Source organism: Molothrus aeneus, chromosome 1, assembly GCF_037042795.1.
Source record: "Molothrus aeneus isolate 106 chromosome 1, BPBGC_Maene_1.0, whole genome shotgun sequence".
In the NCBI taxonomy this organism is placed as follows: domain Eukaryota; kingdom Metazoa; phylum Chordata; class Aves; order Passeriformes; family Icteridae; genus Molothrus; species Molothrus aeneus.
In genome coordinates, this window is record NC_089646.1 from 58,394,242 (window position 1) to 58,417,643 (window position 23,402).

Sequence of the window (23,402 nt, forward strand, 5' to 3'; positions counted from 1 at the left end):
ACACGAACCTGTTTATTGTAATAAACATTCAATGATTTTTCTTGTGGCTAGTGTATAACATTGTTAAGGCCTTCTGTAGTATGGGTGGTATTATTTTGTGTCCATGTAACTTTTAGTTTGGGCCCTGTCTGCTTTTAATATGTGAAATCAGCCAATAAGAATTACTGAAAAAAGAGGCTGATTTTTTGAGACATTCAGAATGTGGGCAGCAACTTGTAGTTCTGAGCTTAAACCTTTGCCACTGAGATCTCCAAACTGTTTGTGCCTATATTTGTCTAAATTTACTTGAATACAAGACATAAGTTTACTTGCTTATTTTTAAGACTAAATATACAGACTCTTACCAAATGAAATAGCAGTGACAATATTGAGCAGATGAAGAACAGTAAAATACCTGTAAAATTTGAAGCAGAGTAAAAAAATCTTATTGCTTGCAAGGAAAAGAAAGCAGTAATAATATAAAGTTATTAAAGGAAGGGTGATGAAAAGGTGTAGAAGCTAAAATATAAGAGAAAAAAAAAGGCCTGTGATGCTACTTGGTGTCTTTCAGTGTCAGAAAATATCCCAATATATTTTGGCTTTGTGATTGCTGTGTAAAAGTAATAAAGTAAAAACTCTGCTTGTAAAAAAATAGCTATCACTTTGGTTTTTTTCCTCCTTTCTTTTTGACTAAACTATAATCAATTACTGAGTCTTTGCTAGTTAGATCCAGTAAGAAAGGCAGTTATTGTACCAGTTCAGTTTCAAAAGGATAGCCAATACTAGATACCTTTTAGATCTCTTCTTCCTGCAAATAGAAGTTGTTTATTATAACTAAGGTGTTTTCTCAAACCCTGTGTAGGATATTTGCCTTGTCAAATAGCTGGACTACCACCAAATCCAGCAAATTCTAGTCTTACATTTGAGAGGATCTGGATGTCTGGAAGTAGGATTTCTTTAGGATATTTGAAAAAACTTATATAGTTGAGTTTTTTGAGGTTTTTTTTTGGTGTAACATTTTTTGATCGTGTCTATTTGGGCTATGTTTTGTTTTGCTTTGTTGGTCATTTTTATATGCTTGCAATTCATAAGAGATTTCTGGAGGAAAAGTAAGAGTATATGATGGTAGTATATTTCTCTCTTTGTTTCCAGTTTGAGAATCTTGTTAAGTAAAAGAGAGGGGTTTTTTGCGTAAAGGTGTCTATTTCTGCTATAGTAAACTTTTGCTTTAGAAGACAGCAGCTCAGTTGCATGAGAACAGCTGTATTAAAATGTAAGTAAGTCACATCTACCTACTTGGATGCTTAGTAAAGTTTTTCTTCCGAGTCTTTTCTGTGTTGAGGAGACCTCTAATGATCATGCAAATTTAATTCTTGAACACTTTTTCTATAGTGGTTTTTTTTCCAACATCTGTTAATTAAATGGATATGTCATTTCAGGAGTTACATAAATTGACAGAGAACAGAGGCATTCTTTTTGAGACAGGAGCAGTTTACAGTTGTGCCTGACTTTGAAGCTGTAGGTAAACTCATGGGTTCTGTTCAGTAGAAAAATTCTCTATGTGCACCTTGAAGGATGCAGCAGTGTTCTGTAATGCTGCCACAAGCTTATGTGTGGCCATTACATGCCAATTGCATATTGATGTCTTGAGTATTACGTAGCTAAAGATTGGAAAACTTAGGACATTTTGGCGTGTAGGTTGGTTGATTGTTTTTAATTTTAATTTGATATTAATTAAAACTGAGCTTTGTCCTATCTGTGCTTTCAAATACAGATTCAGAGAATAAAAATGGGAACTCCTGGATCAGGACGGAAGAGAACTCCAGTGAAGGACAGATTTTCTGCAGAAGATGAAGCTCTAAGCAACATTGCCAGAGAGGTTTGCTCATTGTAAAGTGTCTTGAATTCAGAAATAGGGATGAAAGTAACCTCATTATCTAGGAAAAGTTAATTTTTTTACAGATGTGCATAAAAAAGTGTAATTAGCCAAAAATATGACAATTAATATAAGCTAAGAGAATTATTGATCAAAAAAATCACATTAACTGAAATGTCATCATAGTGAGATATTAACTGTATGACCAGTGTAACCTTATGGATTTACACTTAAGCCTAGCAGCTATTTCTACAGATACTTACATGCTTAAAGATAAATGAAAAATATAGCTGCTATTTCAAGTGCAAAACTAAAAAACATTCACATTTATCCTGTTACAGTGTGTAGTATTCTTAAGATGGTAAGTATAGTGTATTAGTATTGAATGGGTAGTAGTCGCTATTAAAATATGTTTGTAATAGTATCTATTTCAAATGTGAGAAGTCTAGTTTTTTCTAAATAAGCCTAATATGTACACTGTACCAGGAATTCCACCACCCCAAAAAAGAGGGCTGGAGATAACCAGCAAAAAGTGCAATTAAGAAAAAGTTGATACAAAGGGGAATTTTGTCCCATAGGATTTTGGCAGTTGGAATTTGAAGTCTTAGAGATGTCTGTTTGGACCAGAGTTTTTCTAGGTGGAGATGCTGTGACTAGGGAAAAAAAGTCTTAATACTGTTTGTATACAAGTGAATTCAGGTTCTTTGGAGCTACATTATCTACAAAGCTGCTTGCCCTAGTTAACATAAAGGAGTGCAAAATGCAGATTCTAATTGGCTTTGTAGTGTAAATAGTTGTCTGTATATGTGTATGTAAGGCAATGTAGGGAGGTGATAGGTCTCTGAAGAGAAAGCTTATTTAGGTATTTTCAAGTGTATCTATCATAGACTGTAGGCAAAATATATGCCTTGTCATTAAAAAGAAAAAATTGGTTGGTAACTTTTCAGAAAGTTATGTTCTCAGTCACGTTCTAGTTCTAATGGAAGGTCTCATGCTATCAGCCAAGTCCTGTGTGGGACTCTGGATAATACATGGACTCACTCATCAAGTTCCATCACTCATTTTTTGGTGAAAACAGTGAGTAAAAAAGAAAGAATATGGCCCTAAATTTCTTTGAGTATATGCATGCTTCCATAACATCAACTTGTTGTTTAACCTAGAAAAGGATCTCAATAGTAACAAGTTATACATAATATCTTATTTAAAATTACTGTTGGGTTTAGTTCTCTTACATCCCATTATTTTAGAAGACGTTACTTACTAGAATTGAATTGAATCCTGTAGTACATGTGTCTTCTGTGGAAAAGCTTCCTAAGGGTGTTCTAGGGATTAAGAGATGGTAAACAGAATATGCAGAAAGAAAAGGCTGCACTCAGGATAATCTGTGTGGTGAAACTGCATACAAGTGCTCTGGGATTGAGAGCAGTCACAAAATAGCACTAGGAAGAATTGGAATTTGTAATACAAAGAACTATAGTAAAGTGACTCTAATGTAGTGTATGACATTTCAAGGTGTTTTTTCTCTAAAAGTTCAGATTTCAGAAAGTGATATTCTTATTCTTTGTTACCACTTTTAATATGACAAAATTGTGATTTCCTTGTTCGATGGCATGTGTCAAAAAAAAAAAAAGATATCTTCCTTTTAGTATCAGTAAACATTGCTTTTTAGGAAATTTGGTTTAAAGAATTCTTTGGCACTGATCCACTAAATTAATTTCTGTATAATCATTCTTCTGCACTGGTTCAATCTGATGTCATTTTATATGAAAATATTTAATGGAAAATAGGGGCACTATTGTAAGCATCTGAGATACCTGGTCAGACTGCTTCCTCTTTGATATTTCTTTGATTTTTTTCCATCTTTCCTTCGCATCAGAAAATTTTTTGTTCTGTTGGCTGTCCCCTCCGCTTTATTTCTTGTACTTAACTTCTGTTATATAGAGAGCTCTTCCACATATTTTCCTTGGTGTGGGACTGTGCATTGAGACAAGCATTTTTACAACGTCTGTGTTACGCACAAATATGCTAAAACATCAACACTAGAGTGAATGTCTGCCTTATTCCAAGAACTTTTGAGTTACTAAACCTCTTTCTTAGGGACCTACTTTTTATACTGTGGTGTATAATTTTTCCTGACATTGAATTTCCTTGCTCACTGGAACTGAGGAAGAGTAAAGGTGATCCAGGGACAGGGATCTATCTGTGCATCCTTTCCTGGAAGCAATGCACTTTCCCTATTTCACAGTGTCTGAAGTGAGATTACTCGCAGTTGATCAGTTTGGCAGTCTTATCCTGGTACAACAGTCTGTCAGGCTGTGATGGTTTTAGTTTGAACACCAATTTTGTGTGGTGGTTTTTGTTCGCCAATTTGAGATTTCTCAGCCAATGCACTAATTAATGTAGTGGGTTCAGTGCTGGCTAAACGCCAGTGCACTTACTAGAATATGCTTATTTCCTTGTGAGATAGGATTAAGAGGAAAGCAAAGCAGGCTCAAAACTTTAAAAGGGTATAAAGAAAACTTATATTAACAGAAACTAAACAAATAATAATAATACCTTCAGAACACTTCTTCCCCCCTCCCTAACACTTTCTTTCCTACTGATAATGTAAAGAGACAAAACTTAAAACACACATGCTTTTTTCAAAAGCTGCAGGAGCAGGTGTAGATATATTGTCCATGTGTTTCCTGCAAGGAGATAACAGAACTGTGGTTTTAAAAGCACCTAACTACATTAAAATGGAGTAGATGAGTGTATTCTAATTATAGCAAGGTTAATTAGAAGTCAGCTTATCACTTAAAAGAAATAAAAAAGCCTATCTCCTGAAAATATAGAGTTTTTTAATGTGACCTTTTGGTTCTTTCTCTAGCTTTTGTAATGGGTTCTGAAACTGTTAGCTTTCTAAGATTGACAAAGTCACCTGGTGTAGAAGATAGTTTCATCTATCTTGTGCAAAGTTTGAGCTTCCCAAAGTACAGGTAATGATTGTCTAGCGTAACTTCAGGCTCCTGGCAAAGTTATAGTCTCATTTGTTAAACAAAAAGACTTAACTGCTTGAAAATTCCCACGTTACTATATGAATGAAAATCGAGATGTATATTCTCAAGGTTTTGTGTTCACAGTCTACATTGAATACAGCTGATATGATCTCAAGATGTTTTCCCTGTGTGTTTGTTGTGGGGATTCTCCCCTTGTTAGATTCTTTTGCGGACGGAATATCATTGGCTGAGTTTTGCATCACTGCTTCACTTGTCTGTATTTTCAGACAAATTGTTCATTTTAAATATTTAGCAGTAACCTGTCATCACCATCTTTTAGGATTACATGAGACCTCTTTTTCCAAAACCAGTTTGATTATGTGAGAACAGAGGTTTCACAGTCACTTCTGTGTTCTTGCATTGCCTGTGGTTCATGCTCAGATACAGTGAATATCGTGGCAGAGAGTGATAAGAGTCTGACACGTATCATCTCACTGTCCTCAACCTGCTAAGCAGGAGTTTGAAGGCACAATCAGGATTTACCATTCATAACCTTTTTTTGAGTGTTACCATCAACAGCTCTTCGATTCTTCAGGGCTGTGTAACTAGGTGACAGAGAACTAGAGGTTGTGGACAAGCAACATTGCAACAGTGTTCACTGGGTTTCTGCCTTGTAGAATGTTGTCTCTGTGTTTTGGTTTGGCGGGATTTTTCTCAGGAATTGTTCTCATGACTATTTTCACTATATAGCAAGAGCGTGGAAAACTCTTAAGGTGTTTTCTCATGGTAGAGAATAAAGATTAATTTTGATTTGAAATTGACTTTGTAGTAGCTCAACTGTGAGTAGAGTGCAGTTGTTCTTACTTTGATAGAGATGTAATGTTGCTGAATTGCCATGATAGAAAAAGCTGAGTTGAATATTTTTAAATGTTTGAGGGCTATATAATGAATTTAGAAACAGTTAACAACAGTCTTTTTCATATGAATCTATTTAAAGTTTTGTACATGCTTTTCTCTTCATGTCTGTTCAGCTTCTGTTAAGAAAGCAAGCAAAGTCCCAAAGAATTCCATCCTCATGGATATTGTCTTTGTAGATGCTAGGTGATTTTTTAATTTTGTTTTGGTAAGAGGTCACTAAATATTTTTCAATTGGCTGTTTCTACCTTAGTATTAATTCAAAGCCTTGTTTGCTTTTGTTTTTAAAAGTGGTTAAGGATATTTTACAGGATATAAGATATTCTAGAGATTTTATAATATATATGTGAATCTGTACAATAAATGGAAAAAGAATGAGACATCAAAAACAAAGACTCTTAAAACTTTAAGTCATGTTAAAAACCTAAGATTTTGTTGTTTGTAGGCGACTGGGGCAGAGAAATGAGAAGTGGAAAAGAGATTTCTGAGGAGCCATAAGAAATACTTTTGGCACATAAGTGATGATGTTGCCTTGATTTCATGAGATGGTATGGAGATAAGGGCAAAAAGCATGGGAATCAGAATACAGAAAAATTGAGCAGCAGAAGGAATCATAGTTAAGCTAAAAGTTCGAATTGAAAGGGACCTTACAGATCATCCATGATGAGAAAAGGTGAAATTAAGTTGCTCTACGTAGTTGTCTTTTAAGAATTACAGTGAACATTTTTAACATGCTCACCCTGATGCTGAGCAGAGCTGGCAGGGTGTCCTAGTGCCGTTCCACGGACCCGTGGCAGACAGGGAGCAGCGGGTCCCGCAGCAGGGGCAGTCAGTTCCTTTACTGCTGCCATCCGGTGGAGGAAGTAAAATGCTCCTTAACCGGCCTTCCTGCGTTGGAAACTGCAGGACTGCATATCCCTTGGCAGAGAGAGATATGAGTTCTATGTAATATGTATACATCGGCCCATGATGACAAAATAATTCAAATTTTTTCAGAGGTGAATAACATTTTAAGATAGCCTATATTTTAACCTTATGAAACTTTTATGCTGAATCTGAGCTAATTAAAGAATCACCTTCTCCAGAATATAAAAATTAAAAATAAAATACTGTTGCTTTCTAGTGAATTCCTTCTTGCAGGCAAGGGAAGGAAAAAGATGCCTATCTACACTAATGGAGATATATATTATGCTTCTCCTTGCTCAACATGGAGGGAAGCCTCTACCATATAAATTCTGTGTTAATTTTATACTGCTTACCTGGGAAAAAACATGGTTGTTACTATGAAGAGACTAAGAAAAATACATCAGAAAGGAGCGACTCCAGACTCAATCTTTACAAAGACATTCCAAGTTAAAGTCTTGTCTTTCTTTTCTTCTTCCTTTCTTGCCAAAAATATTTTTGATATAACTGAAGAGCTACATGCTATCTTTGAAAGTTGAGCTAAGTTTTCCAAAGATTGTGGTAGAATACGTATTTAAAAACAAATATGAAAAAATTGAAGAAGTAGAGATGGTTTTCTAAATGACTATAAATAGCTTATAATAACTGGGTTTTAGGTGAAAATCAGGAAACTGTCTCCTCCTGGAAGAAGAACATTGTCTTGCTACCTCTGTATTTACTAAATATATGCAATAAAATAAACCAATCAAAGTGAATAGTGCTGTAAGGTACTGCTTAACTGCTTGAAAACAGCCAGGATAATAATCTTCTAGAATGAAATGCTTTTTATGCGGTTACAAGGAAACACTGGGGTTGTTTTTGTTCAAGTAATAGTTTTAGGTATCTGTTTTGAAATGAGGAATTCCAGAACTCAGTGGTGAACAGATTGCTTTGTTTTGTTACTTAGACCAGAGCTAATACCCAAAAAAATACAGGATTGCTTTAAAAACACAAATTTGTCCCTGAGTAGAAGATAAATATGAATAGTATGAGTGTGTTCATATACAAAAGAAAATTTAGAGATTTAGTTATAAATTAATAATTTATTAATTAGTCCTTTTTTCTTATCCAAGTAAATTCTCAAGGACTTTTTCCTTTTTGGTTTTCCTACCCAATTTCTTTTGTTACAAAGATTTCTTCTGTAGTCTTCAATGTCCTTTTGTGATCAATTCTCTGAATAAATTCCATGCTGAATTATTGTATCTTTACCTAATTTTTGTTTTCCCTCCAGATTTTGTAACATTCTTTCCATTTAAGCCACTAGTGTAAGTGCACCAGGTTTAAATACCTCATATCTTATTTCTTCAAGAAAATTCAGCTATCCCATTTCTTTTTATCAGTTGAAAGTTCCCTTAGGAAGCTTCTGAAATAGTGTCAGAGTTGCTAGATCTTGGACAATACACAGTTGAATTTTTACTTCAGAAAAATAGAAACGTGGTATGTTATATCAGTTTATAATAAGCAGTGCTTCAATTAGATAATATTACAATGGATATTTATCATATTTTATTAATGTGTGTCTGGTCTAAAGACTGTATAGAGAATAATGACCAGTGAAACTGAAATCAAGGCTGTAGTGGACAGTCTATCCTTTTCTAAGACTGGACTTTGTTTAATGCAGGCTGTAGAAAGCAATCTGTATTGGCTCCCAAGCTGCAATGAGCAACAAATAGGGATGTATTTGGTATGCTCTCTGAAGTCAAATAGTAGTTCAATTGAAAAGCATGATAACATGACTCCCTCTACTTTTGCTGGTTTATTAAAAAAAAAAACAAAAACCCAAACGAGTAGTCTAGTATTTCCGTTCTGCTCCTATAGTCCAGCTATTGTGGCTCTACATTTTCCTTAGCAGGTATTTAAAGACTTTATTTCAATGGAGCAGATGAAATTTTTTGTTAAGGATTTGTTGGTGGTGATTTGTTTCACAACTTTCATGGGCTTTTTCAGTAAGGCAACAGAGTGAATAGCAGCACCCAGGAAGAAAACTGTGTCCTTTTGAATTATGGTTGTTTCTCTATTATTGTTAATTTTGAATTTCAATAATGTAGCTATGAAGACTTGTGTGACTGCTTTGTCAAGAGAATGAAGCCTGTGCTCTAACAGATCTGCTGAGAATTAGGAATTATTTGGTATCATGGCCTTTCTAATGGTACTGCAACTTGTCTCTTGCTCTGAAGTATAGTGAAGGAAGCCTGAGAGCTGTCCTTTGAGTTAATTTGCCAAGGTTTTTGTCTTTTTTGAGATTGTGGGCTTTTTACAGGAATCTGGTTGCTCAGGTTAAAAATTAATGTAATATTAAGCCATTTCTTAAAAAAAAATCTAAAAAGATAAGATTTTCTTTGTCTTCAATTTCTGCCACCCATTTTATGACAAATATTTGTAAATTCTCTTGTATTTTATCAAGAGTTTAGTAAATGATAAGAAATGGAGCTTCCCTTTTACTGTCGGCATTTAAAGTTAGGTCTCTGGGTGTACGTCTAGGGGAGAGTGGTGAAATGTGAATTGATTTTTAACATGAATCAGTAAACCAATTAACTTTGTATCTTAACAGTATTATCTTTGTATTAAATTTGTAACTTAACAGTAAAACCTTGCCAGAGCATGAAGGCCACATGCATGTATCTGCAATTGTATAGACAAAGCTAAACCCAAACTTAGCAGCTTTTTGAGTCCTTTTTCTTTCTGTGTTCCATACCTGTCAGTGTGACAGTTTATATAAGACAAAGCAATAATGGGCTACAAATGGAAGTACTTCTCTTGCATGGCAATTTTCTTGCTTTACTGTGGTGTTATCATCAGGTAGAAAGAAAAGTAGCTTTAAGCTGCTTTGAAAAAAGATTGCATTATGGCAGTCAGGAGTGTTGACACAGCCTCGGATTGTTTTATCTGCATATGCAAAATTCAGAAAAAATAGTCTTCATGAGTCACTTGGAGTTAAGACAAACTGTTTTGAGTAATAAAGCTGTAGTGCGTCAGCCTTCTATCTTGTCATTATTTGATATTTTTAGCTTGTAGTCTAATCATAATTTGAAGTTAACCTCCCAAGTTATATACCTGTTTCATTTTCCTGAAGCACAGTAAAACAGCTTTATAGGCTTCCAGTGCTTTACATAAACATTTGCTGTGACAGTGGCAAAAGCAAGGAAAACTCTATCCTTAATCAAAAGCAAAAATCTATTGGATTTTACATTTTAAGAACTTCTATAATTGGTTGTTTGTTAGGAGTTCAGAAATTTTAGCTGCTGCTGATTCTCAAAAGGCTTTTAATTAACATTACATAGACAGCTGGAATCCTTGGTGGAAAACCTGTCTTCAGTGGTTTAATATTTAAAGAATTTGAGAGAATTTTTGTCAGCTCACTATTCAAACATGAAAAAACCGAGCTTGTGCTTTCTTCAAACTTGAGCTATATGGCAGAATTTATTCCCTCATATTCCCAGGGCTGTTTAATACCTTTATCAATGACACTGTTAGTGGGATTGAGTGTGCCCTCAGCAAGTTTGCAGATCTGTGAAGCAGTGGTTCAGTTGGCACAACTGAAGGATGGGATGCCATCCAGAGCCACATGGACAAATTTGGGCCCATGAGAACCTCTTGAAGTTCAACAAGTCCAAATACAATATACTGCATGTCAGTCAGGGCAATCTCAGATGCGAGTCCAGACTGGGAGAAGTTGTTGTTGATGCAACAAAGATGCTCAGAGGACTGGAGCACCTCACCTATAAAGACAGGCTGAGGGAGCTGGGGTTGTTCAGCCTGGAGAAGAGATGTATTTGGGGAGACCTCACTGTGACCTTCCATTACCTGAAACAGGCTTATGAAAAACAGGGAGAGTAAGTTTTTTTTACACAGGCAGATAGCATTAGGACATAGGGGAATGTGTGGTTTTAAACTAAAGAGAGTAAATTTAGATTAGATGTTAGGAGGAAATTCTTACTAGGGAAGTGGTGAGTTCCTGGCCACTGGAACAGATTGGCCAGAGAAGTTGTGGATGTCCCATCCCTGGAACTGTTCAAGACCAGGTTGGATGGAGCACTGAGCAGCCTGCTTTAGTTGATGGCACCTGATCTGGGCATTGGAAGTAGATGATCTTTATGATCTCTTCACACCCAAGCCATTCTGTGACTTTTTTAATGATCATCTAATTCTTTTGACTAGTAATGCTATCTTTGAAGAGTTTAGGTGCATATTATTTTTGAAATTTCATTGTTGATTACTTCCGTATTGTGATGTTAAAATCTTAATGTGTATTTGAGTACTCAAACCATTATTCAAAAACTTTTTTTAAACTTTAATTATTTTCCATCTCCTTGTAGGCAGAAGCCAGACTTGCAGCAAAACGGGCAGCTCGAGCAGAAGCAAGAGATATACGTATGAGAGAGCTGGAGCGACAGCAAAAAGAGGTAGTGTAATTCACCAGGGATTATTGCAGACCTTTACAAAAATTCGTATTTTATTTTTGCATTTCCATAAGATTTTGTCTTTTAGTGTAATTCATTTTCGTGCAAGTATTTTCAGCATTAGGATTGGATTATACTAAAAGGATTCACGGTAAATAACTGTTGTCAAGATATTTCTTTTAAGAAAAGAATTTAAATTGGGTAATATTTACACATACAGTTGTGTGTTGCTCCACACATTTCTCCTAGAAAAAGTTTGCATTTCTTGAGAAAAAAAATCCTAGAAACTAGGTTTTCAGCAGTCTGGTTATTGCATAGTTGTTGCATTTAATTCAGGTTTTGACATTGCACGTAAAACATTAAGAATTTACATGTAAAACATTAAGAATTTATTATTTATCATGATTGCACTCAAATTCATGTACGGCTCATACTTAGTGGTTGTGGGGTTTTTTCCTGTGCAATAAGTGAAATATGCAGAACATTTTTTACCTCTATTTTATATGATTCTCATTGTACCACAGTTTGAGTTTTTGAATTATAGATGTCTGCTATTATTTTGATGATTACATGGTAATTAATGTAGATCTTTCTGAGTTTTCAATTCAGGAATCCAGTCTTGTGTGGTGACTCTAATTTATATTTGAAACTTTTTGTTTGGTTTTCTTTTTCCATCCTGTAGTTTTCTCAGCATTTATATGATAGAAAATGGGCTCATATCCAGAAATGGATGGTAGGCTAAAATCACCTGTTGTGCATGTTTTGGCCACTCAGAGAACTAACACAGGATTTTGAAGGAAGCAATTTACTAATGGTTTGCTGTGTGTTATTTCAAAGTGTCTAATTATGTATAAAAAAGTACATATACACACATATAAACTATATATGTATGCAGTTCAATTATATATGTACATAGTCCAACCCTCCCCTGACTGACTGTTCCCTTGGGAGCTGTCACTGGTCACCACAGAAGAGGTCAGTCCCTGCTTCTCTACTTCCCCTTGTGAGAGTGCTCAGTACTGCAATGAGGACTCCTCTCAGTCTCCTCCAGGCTGAACAGACAGGGTGACCTCAGCTGCTCCTTGTTCAGCTTCCCCTTAAGCCCCTTCACTATCTTGGTTGCCCTTTTTGGGGGGGTTCTCTAATAGTTTTGTATCTTATGTTGTGCACCCAAAACTGCACACAGGACTCGAGGCTGCAGCAGAGCAGAGTGGGACAATCCCTTCCCTTGCTCAGCTGGTGATGCGGTGCCTGATGTACCCAGGACACAATAGGAGGCCCTCCTGTCTGTGCGGGCACTGCTGACTCATATTCAACTTGCCATCAGTCCCCGTGGTGCTGCTCTCCAGTGTCTTGTTCCCTAGTCTGTCTGTACGTCCTGGGTTGACCTATCCCAAGTGCAGAATCCAGCAATTGCCCTTGTTAAACTTTGTATGTGTTGGAGGTTAGGATTTGTTCAATTTTTTTTTTCTTAGGGAATTTCTCTCCCATTTGTTGCCTAAGAGACCAGAACAATGGATACTTGAGAGAAACTAAGGATGTGTCCAAGATGGGGGGAAGGGGTGCAGCTGGCTGCAGTGTCTTAGCTGGGGTGCTTTCTTTTGTGAAGAGCAGAGATAATATGAGAGTTTGGCTGGTGGGTGAGGGGCTGGGCTTGTCCCTTGCCCTCTCTCACTCTTGGAGTATAGACAGTTGGGCTGCCAGTGCAGAGTTATGTTGTGCACTGCTTTTCCTTACCACAGGTGAGCCTTTGCTAGTAAGAGCAGCTGTTGAACCGGGACCTTTTCAATATCTAATCTCGCTGGAAGGGACCCTCATCATCTACTCGAGTGCTGCAGGGGAAAACCCGGGACCCTGACCCTCTCCCCCTTCTGGAGGGAATGTCTCTTGGGTGCTTGCAGAAAGCCATCTGCTGCTGGCCAGTGCTGCTGTTTTCTGCTGCTGCTTCTGGTTTTTTACTACACTTTAACCCGATATTCCCTGCCCCTGCCTCCCGGCTGGGATACCCTGCAGCTCCTGGCATGGCTCTGGAGTTTTGCTACGCTTTTTACCGCCCCAGGTATGCTTGCCTTCCAGCCTACTGCTTCAAGGTTCCTACTGCCATCTGTTTTATCATCCAGAGGGGCATGAGGACCAGCTGCCTCCTATGAGTTTGTAAAGGCAGCCCCTTTCTATCTCTCCCGCTGGCTGTGCCGCCATTACCCACCTGGAGAGAGGCAGCTGGGTTCACCCCACAGCACCCCCTGCAGCTCTGGGGGACTCATCGCACCTGCCCTGCCGGGAGCCAACAGCGCCCCTGCCGGCTGTGACTGTAACTGCACCAAAGGGGAAAGTGCCACAGCCGGGAGAAGGCCGTTACTGGTTCTGTTGTTGCTCCCACTGTTGTTGGTGTTTGTTTACCTCCTTTAATGTGTGTATATGTATATATATATGTTTGTGTGTGTATATATATATATATATATATATATATATGCACACACACTAGTAAAGAACTGTTATTCTTTTTCCCATATCTTTGCCTGACAGCCCTGTAATGTCAAAGTTATAATAATTTGGAGGGAAGGGGGTCACATTTTCCATTTTGCTTCACACAAGAGAAGTGTGGAAGATAGGAGGTTCCTATCTTCCTTGGTAGGCACCTGTGTTTCAAACCAAGACACTATGGTTGGTGGTGGCCCATCTCTCTGATTTGTTGAGGTCTTGCTGTGGGACCTCCCTGCCCTCAAGCTCCTCCCAATTTGGTGTCATCGGCAAACTTACTATTCCTTGAGTTCTGCATCCAAGTCATTTATAAGGAGACCTGGGCCTAAGATGAGCCTGTGGAGCCCTACCAGTGACCTGATGCCAGTTTGTTGTCACTCCATTCACTACAACCCTTTGTACCCAACCTGTGAGCCAGTTGCTCATTCATCACATAACATGGTTATTCAGCTATGTGCAGGCCACTTTGTCTTGAAGGATCCTGTGAGAGAAAGTATCAAAAGCTTTGCTGAAGTCAAAAAAGATACAGTCTACCATCTCTCCTGGGTCACTTAAATGGATTACTCTGTTGTATAACAAAATGAGGTTCGACAAGCAGGAGTTTCCCCTCATGAAGCCATCATGGCTGTGACCAATGACTGAGTTTCCCCCAGGTGTTTTTTAGTACCTCCCAGAATAGGATTTTCCATGATTTTACCTAGCACTGGAGTAAGACTGACTTAATTGCAAAGTTTCTTTAGAGGGTTCCTTTCACAAAATTCATGTGCTTCTTAAAAGGGTATATGGGAGATGTCAGGGGTTTTTCTGGTTTTTAGGAAAGTGTTCACTGTGGGAATTTTTTGAATCACCAAGATTTAAGTAATACATGCTGAGACTAGCCATCATTTAAAATAGTTAAAACTACAATGGCAGTTAATATCTGTAGAAAAATCCTAAGACTGTCATTAGAATTTTATTTGCAAAGTTGTATTCACTCATTATTGTCTCTTTGCCTATCTGATATTTGTGTATACATTAGTTCTCATGTTCTCAAGATCAGCATAGTTTCTGTATTTCTTGGTGGAATGTACCTTTGAAAGTTTTTTTTTGCTTGAGATCAAGGGTTTTTAAAATACAGTATTTATGAGGAATCTCACTCAAAATTAATGCCACTCAGCTGAATGCCTCCTTCCTTTTGCAGTCCTAAGAGGCACATCTGCTGCAGTAGATTTCTAAACAGATGTGCACTCCTTTCCTGGGTTGAGAGATGTAACCTCTGTATTGGATAACGTGCATAATTCTAACTTGAACTTTTTAGAAATCAAGCTTGAGATACCAGCAGCACCTATCTGTTTGCAATATGTAGTGTAGTGCATAATCCTTTGACCTGAATATGCTGAACGTTTAAGACAGGCTTTTTATTTTCTGATGGAATGTCAGGAAGAGACTTGTTACCCAGCAATTAAGAGGAATCTTATATAAGTAGCAAACTTTCTTCTTGCCTGCTGCAGATGTTACTAAGATATACTTGTCCAGAGATACAAAGAGTATTTAAAATTGGCAATGATCTAACTGTGTTGTGTTGAAAAGTTAAATAGCTTGAGCATTCGTTTTAAAACTCAAAACAAACAGTATAGAGAGGAAGACTAAAATATCATTATGAAAAGAACCTACGCTTCCCCCATGGCAATTCTCTGGCAGAGTTTTAAATAGGCCTATTGAATACTGAATAGTTGTAAAATAGTTTTAAACAAATTAATGTATCCAGTGAAAATGCAGATGATAACCATGTGACCATAAGCAAGAAGAAATCTAGTCTTTAGATACACATCTATGATCTGGAGACAAAGCCTTTAATTCTATAAATAACTGGCTTACAATCTTCAGAATAGTTCAATATATTGAAAACGGTAGGAAATAGGTAAGTTAAGGAGCAATTCCTACTTTTCGAACCCTGTTGTAGCCTCCAAATGGGATAGTTTTAAAATTAAGGATATTCTTAACATGTTTTCATACTGTAACAATTTGAAATGCTTATGGCATGTGAAATATGTTTTGATTTTAAATTAGTTGTGGTTTTTGTCTTGCTTCTTTCACATATTCTCTTGTGTGAAGCAAAATGAACGTTCTCTCATCCTTAAACAGAAAAAAAGCTATTAAGGTGCCTTAGCTAGTTGTCATCACTCAGATTTTGAGTTTGGTTTATTATTTTCACTGTCACTGTATAGCAAAACTAGCTGTAGAACTTAAAAATGGTCAATTTGCTTAAGCTTTGTTTCTCTAATAGAGAAAAAAATGCAAAATATATATGAGGCAACTGAGAATAATAATTTCTCTTAGGCCTCAAATAACTTTGTAAAGTACTTAAAATCTGAATGTGGTAATTATAGGGTACATTTCTTAATAGTGTACTTGAAATTTTGTAAAGCTCTCTATTTTTACTTTTATTTCTTAATTTAAATAGTTTTGTGGTTTTTTTCTGCATTAATATATTAATCATAAGAAAGACTAACTGACTACTGAACACTAATTATTAATTATATTAACCACCTTACTTACATTACCTAATGTGATATCTTGGCATACTTACCCAAATCAGGTGAAATGAGTTCTTCTAACTTGAATGAGTTTACTTGCCACCATGGATTATTCAAAATGACACATAGCATTAAAAGTGCTAAAAGCATGTTGCTCACTTTGGCTTCCTGGTATTGTGTCAGGGTTTTTATTCCTTCCTTATAGAATAACTCTGCATTTCTTCTTTCTCAGGAAGATGCAGAGAGAGCCAGATACTCTCACCAGTCCAGTCGACATTCACATTTGGTTTGTGTTCAAACTATATACTTTTTCTTTTTGATCACAGCCTTCAGAAACCAAACCAAAGGAAAAAAGGGTTTGGGTTCTGGTTCCTTTTTCTAATGGAGAGGATGACACTTCAAGTCTCATAACTATTTGCAGTTTTAGTAATTTTAAGTCACATATAATGTTTAAGTTCATCTGGTAGTTTATGTCCATCAGTGTTAAAAAGGTAACTACCTTTTTATGTTTCAATGTATTTTATGTATTTTTATGTTTCAATCTTCTAGTTTTTTCTTGCACTTTGAGTATTACTGTGTGTCTGTAGTATTTGTGAAAGAAAAGGTATCAGTACCTTAAGATACAATTTGAAGAAGAGTTTGGTATGATGCAGGATTCTCTTTCTTGGAGAAGGTGGGAATATATTATTCATTAATGGCAAAATATTTAGCCAAATGATGTAAAGTATCCTGAAGACTGCTAACAGAAATATTTTTTGTATAGACTCTTTTATGTCATCTTTAGGCCATATATATATTGCTAAAGAACAGTTTTTTTGAGATTATGGTAACATTTTCCTCCTCTTGGATCTACATAGAAATCAGCTGGTCATTGATCTGGGTATACAGGCCAGGAAAGGGACAAATTACTAAAATAAAAGGTTGATTTTATGTATTTTGGAAGTTGGAATGAGCTGTTTCTTTGTGTGACTTTAAAAAAAGGTGATTGTCACTTGCTAAGAGGTTTTTGCAATTAAATGTATTTTCTGATTAACTGAATTTTATGTAATGTTGTGCAAGTTATAGTGTTAAATATTTCTGCAATTTGCCACACAAGTATTTTTACCAAATAATTTTGAACAATAAATGCTTTATCAAGAAAACATGTAAAATACGCTATGTGCAACTCTTAGAAACTTGTGAGCTGATATAGATTTGCTCAGATCTGCTCTTGTCTTGGCTGACATAGCAAATATGCTAAGAGGGAGATTAAGTAATTGGCTATTGTCTAAACAAGAGGGTTTGAATTGGGCAGATAACTAAGCTCATTTTTGGGGGGCTTACTTAGAATTTCTTGGACTGCCTTGGTTATTTTCTGTCATTCAGTGAAGAGTAATAAAATTAAATTTAAAAATTTATTTCATATCTTAATGTATTTTTATAATTTCATTCTCAAGAGTTCCTCAGATGTCAGTGCATCTCACAGGAGCCAAGCAAGTACCTCCAAAAGGAGAGCTCTTGTGGTGTGTTACTTGGAATGAGCACGCTTTTTACTTAATGTGTTGTGTTCACATGGTAACATTTTCTATGTCTACTTACCAAAGCAGTAGTTGGGTGAAAGCATGCTTATAGAGCACGGTATTAATGGGATTGCTGCAATGATTGATGTAATCAAGTACTTTGTGATAGCAAATGTGAGAGCTGAAAGAAAGAACACTTACAGGTGTGAAGGGAATTAATCTCTTCAGTTGCTCTCTCCCAATGTCCCCTAACTAATAGAATAGTTAAAATTCTATTACTAAAATCACATGTAGAGAAGTAATGAAATGGAAAAGGTTGTCCATCAGTCTTGACAGGTACGAAGATGTTATTAAAAGTTAAAACAGGAGACATTTTTCTCTTTTATGTTGTGATTTTAGAACAACAGACAAGGCTGAAATACAGAAATTTTGCCTTTTCAGTAATGGGTATTTCTGTATATTTGTGGTATTCCTAGTTTAGGCAAGTTAAACGTTTTTTAGTAGACTGTTATACTTTTTAAACTATTAACAGTTTAAGTGTCGGGATGATAAGTGTCTGAGTGATCTGTCTTCATTCTCTGATAGCAAGGTTGCTTATTGGAGGTAGTAATTAGAGACAGAAATTGTTTTGAAAAAATAAATAGTTAAGTTGATTAAAACTGATCCAATGACTTATGGGTCCTGTAGGTAATACTTTTAGTAACACAAAAAGGACCATAGGCTATAAATTACATCTACAATATTAAAATATCATTTAATATATTGGTAATACTGGATGTATTGGAACTATTGAGATAATATTAATACAGTATAAACTAATATTAACTAAATCTTGGCTATATTAACTTATAAACAAATATAAAATCGAAATCTGGGGAATTTCTGGTGTTAATCTGATGTCTAGAAGAAATTTTCAGATGTAACAATAGACAAAAATATTTTTTCTTCAAATCCTCTCATTACTCCTCATTTTGGAAATTATACTGGGCAATACTCCAGCATGCTACCACTATATAAGGTCATATTTTTAAACTACCGTCAGGGTTTTTTTTTTCTGTTGGCTTAGGTTGATATTAAATTGTATATTGTATTGCACATTACCTACAGTCAAAATACCTGTTAAATTTTTTAATGAATTGGAAAAAAACAAGCCTGATGTGAAAATTCAAGTTTTCTAAGTTGAAAAAAAGAAACATAAACTTAACAAATTTTGCTGTTAATGAGTGGCAAGAAACATGAGACACTTGCTAAACTATTATTAGGAAGCTGTTTTTATTTGTATTCTTAAGAGTTGCCAACTCTGGTAGATTCCCATTCTCTTTACACATAGCTGGCCCTTTCATCACACTGTTCCTTCTTTTTCACACATTTGCTCCTCCTGAAAACACTTAATTCCTCTATTCCTTTTAATTCCTCCCTGATCACAAAATACTATTTCCCTTTCCTCCTGTGAAGTCTTTCATTCCCTGTACCCCATAGGCAATGACCTTCCTGAGCCTGTAAGGTGCCATGGAAGGTCATTGCATCATGGTGAATTGCACAGCTCAGCAATGGAGCAGATGTTCCCTTTGAGTCCTTTACCTGTGTGGAGATGAGCCCTTTGTTACATAACCTTGTAAATGTTGTCTCAGTTTAGTGAAATCTACCATATAAGACTTGGTTTAACTATTTAAAATTCTATTACTAAAATCACATGAAATAGTTCACATAGTGTAGTGCTGTCCAAAATTATCTCAGTTTTCATAAAATGGGATGCTGTTGGGGAAAAAGATTAATTTTTATTAAGTGGTCCAGCCTCAGAAAGCAGTTCAGATCTGGATAAATGCATATTCCTTCATGTTTAAATTTTCATTATTAGTAGAATATGTTTTCTTGTAATTTTTTTGTAAGTCTTTTTAGTCAGTCTTTGAAATAAAAGCAATTTAATTTTTTTTTAACATTGTGACTTTCACTTAATTTAATTTTCTTTTACTTTAGTATGACAACACTAAGGATAGAACTGCAAGATATTTGGTCCCTGTATGTTAATACTTTGCATCTCTTTGCGGGAAGACTGTTTTTGTGCATTATTTCTAAGGTGTGATGATACTAACTAGTGACTTTAAATTCTTTATATACTTTAAAAAGTATATAAATTTGTACTCTCATATGTTCAGATGTAGAATAGTTATACAGTTCTAACACTTTCTGTAGCCTGCATGTGTAATTTTTTTCAGAGAGAAAAGACACCTGTCTTACAGCAAGCACTTTCTAGTATTGTTATTTCTAAACTTTGTAGTGAAGTCTCATACAGATTAGACTTGGAAGACATCCTTGGTGGAAAAAGTGTGTATGCATCTATTTGTATTCTACATTACCACATAGAAACTTTAACGTAATCTAATGGAAAGTTATTTCAGTCCAGAGAATAAGCAGCTAGTTTGTATATCTTTACTTAAAAGGCGCCTGTCATATTTTTATGAAGTGATAGTAGATGGCATCACATTCTCAGTGGTATTATGCCACATAAAATCTGTGTTTCTTAAGAAGAGGCAAGCAACAAGTACCACCAAAAGGAATATTTAAGCGGCTTAAAAAGCTGTATTTGTTTAAATAGCAGTGTTATCTGAATTAGCTAGCAGATAGGCAAGCACAATATAGTGCTTAAATTTGTCTGTATTGTTAAGCTTTTTTAGTTTGTTTATTGATTTAAATTCTTCTGTGAGATGTGAGCACTAGCTTTAAGCCAAGCCTATATTAATGAGGATAGAGGTGATTATAGTTTCAATTGCCAGGTTTTTTTTAACACAGTGATAGAAGTGTGGCTTTCACACTGTTTTTCCAATTAGGTAGTTAGAATTTTCTGTGTTATTTCTGCTTTAGGTGATAAAACCCTTAAATCCTTATGTCTGTCTTCTTTATATTTTAAGATTGAAGATGCTGTTATATAGTGGTATTAGTTCTCTAAATTTCATTTTTAGAGTCATGCTTACAGTTAATCTCAAAGTTCAAAGGAGAAAGCTCTTTATTCCCATAAAGGTTTATTGGATAGTTTTCTAGTATAATATTCCTTATAAATATACTAAGTATGTAACATCATGGATAAAATTTGTTAGCTTCCTGACATTTTCATAAATGTTTTTAGGGAAAAAAACCCCCTCATATTGATCAGATTCTGACCTCCAATTTGTGTGTGAAACTGTTTTTGTATCACTGCAATACCATCAATGGAATCAGCTGAATGCAAATCTTGTTTTTTGGAGGCCTGGAAAAGGCTCTTGGAACTATTTAAAGGTGGCAATTCTCTGGATTAAAGTTTATTCAGTTGGGATGGAGATACATGTTCTATTACTCCCACTTGTCCTCTATCAGATAGTTAGAAACATTTTAAATGTAGATGTACAGCAGATTGAATTTGCCATAGACCTTGATGTTAATCCAGTGATTTACTGAAAAAGGCATGAGGATTATTTTGATTGTGCAAAAACTATTCCAGAAAGTTTGGTGTTTAACATGTGAATATAGTGTCAATAAATGAAATATTTTGGATGTAATTTTTCAGACAGTTTTCAGTACGGATGAATTAGCAACTGCATTAGGAGTTGGGGGAGGGGTCAAAACAGCAGTGGATGCTTGTGTTGAGACTAGGCTGAAGTAATTTTGTATTTACTTATTATTGTATTAGAGCATTTCTCCATGTGCTCTTGAAGGGGTATTTTCCTGTTCCCTTAGTTCCTAAACAAATGAACAATATGAGTATTTCTGCTTTCTGTTGCTTATTAAGATAAGAAGTGCTTTATTCTGCAGGCACTACTTTTTGCCATGTTTTTATCAGTCTGGTTTTTCTTTTTTGTATGTGTGCATGAGTTTTTGCCTTACATGTGCATATATATGCAATTTTTGTAGAGAGTCAAAACCCAACAGAAATAAGCCAAAATATAATTGCTAGACTTTCAGTATGTGTACTTGATGTAAAGAATAGTGGTAGGGTACAGGCTATGCTAGTATCCAGCCCCAATTCAATTATTAGGGATTTCTGTCCTTTTCTCTCCCCAAAATGCTTTGATTCATGATGGTATCTAATGTAAAAAAGATTAAGTAAATAATTGTACTAATTATTAGCAAGTCTTTTCAGTTATGTTTTTCATGTATTTCTTGCTGCACTTCTTAAGCTTTTGGAATTTTTATTTTATTATGGAGGAAAAATACCAAAATTATGTACTATTCTGTTTGAGCATGGCATTAGAAATACAGTTAATGCTGATATACAAAGTACATAGTAGTTTTGAGGCTTTTATTATTTACTTGTATAAGAAAGCTAAATGGATTTGGGGTCAACATTAGGGAAAACTTTACAGCATTCTGCACAAGGTCTAAGCTTGGGAATGCTTGGGTAATGTTAAGATAAAACTTCTGTTTGCAAGATCTACAGATGCAACCTTTGTTTTCTCTCTTCTTTCCTTCCTCGCCCCTCAGAGTGGAATTTACTATGATCAAAGAAATTATAGCAACCTTGGATATAGTAAACCAGTTCCTTCCTACCATGTTTGGGTCTGTCTCCTCTTTCTTTATAAATTTAATTATTTACATAAAATATGTATATGTGGTTTTGTTTACTTATGCCATGTGACACTAACTTATCTCTATGACACTTGCAATTATTACAGTGAAAAGCGGTAACAGTTGTATTTTTTGCTTGTAAGGGTTGTGTTTTATAAAATCATTGTGTGGCATGCTGATTACTCTGTTCTGCATGTGAGGTTTTAAATTTAAAATAACTTCTGTTTCATGATTCTGTGTGATATACAGAAAACAACCAGAAGCTGTGACAGTTGCTGTTTCAAATTCCTGTCTTTTAAAAACAACCAAAAACTCTTAAGTGTTTAACACCATTGCAGTACTTTTTTCCATCTTAATATAAATTATAAAATACTGATATATCATGAGATGAGTAATATCTTCCAGTGCCTGCAGCTGTGGTCATGGCCAGGTTTAAATAACTAGCTAGAGAAAACTGACATGTTATTTGATAATTACTTGATTTCTTCACTCTCTTCCACAAATCTACTTGAAAAAATACTAGACTGGTTTGATAATGTTAAAATTTATTTCAAAGAGGTTTTCTTGGAGGCTCTCCCACCCTTCCTGACAGTTTCTGTCTACTATAGATAGATTAAAATTTAATATTTAAATCTTTAGGACTTTAGTGGAATATAGAACATAAATTTAAAAATGTGTGTATGCAGAAAAAGTATTTCTGACTTGTTCTGTTCTTCACATTATAGTCATCTTCTCTATACAGTGATCCAATGGCACCAGCTAGGAGCTACAGGGTTAGTACAATGTAAAACAATGTCTTACTTATCTTTAGATGTTTGAGTGGCCCAGTATAAATACAAAATTACACTTTTCTTCATAGGTGTCTCCTTTAAACACTGGTTTGATAAGAAGTATCAGTTTGTTTTGTAAGCACCATATGCACGGTTGCCTTAAATTTGTATTGTATGGCCATGAGGTTTGACAGTATTACATGTGCATTTTAAAATATTTTTATATTGCATTTTCTGTGTATAATTTTGTGGAGGCATTCAGTTTCGTTTTCTTAATGTTGTTAAATTGCCTCTTTAAAGTATTTTAGTAGTTGCTGTTTTACTGCTCTTTCTACAGGCAAGCTTAAAGTTGGTGAATGCAACAATGATACTGAAGAGCACTGGGGTTAGAATAAGTTATTTCAAGCATACTAAATAACAACTGCATGTATAATACCAAACCAGTATTTTAAAAAGTTAAGCATTTGGATGGAAATCAGGAGATTATTGAAGTTTGCGGTAAATAGA

General features: G+C 35.4%; 1 protein-coding gene across 8 annotated transcripts in view; it reads left to right on the plus strand.

Moving 5' to 3' along the window:
• Positions 1-23,402, plus strand: part of LRRFIP2 (LRR binding FLII interacting protein 2) — a 55,678-nt gene that overhangs the window by 6,977 nt on the left and 25,299 nt on the right. For all 8 annotated transcript variants that reach the window (XM_066557655.1, XM_066557679.1, XM_066557670.1 and 5 more), the window contains exons 2-3: positions 1,754-1,858; positions 11,007-11,093. In XM_066557655.1, coding sequence (XP_066413752.1) covers positions 1,769-1,858; positions 11,007-11,093 — 177 coding nt within the window. In that variant the 5' untranslated portion in view covers positions 1,754-1,768. The remainder of the gene's footprint in view (positions 1-1,753; positions 1,859-11,006; positions 11,094-23,402) is intronic.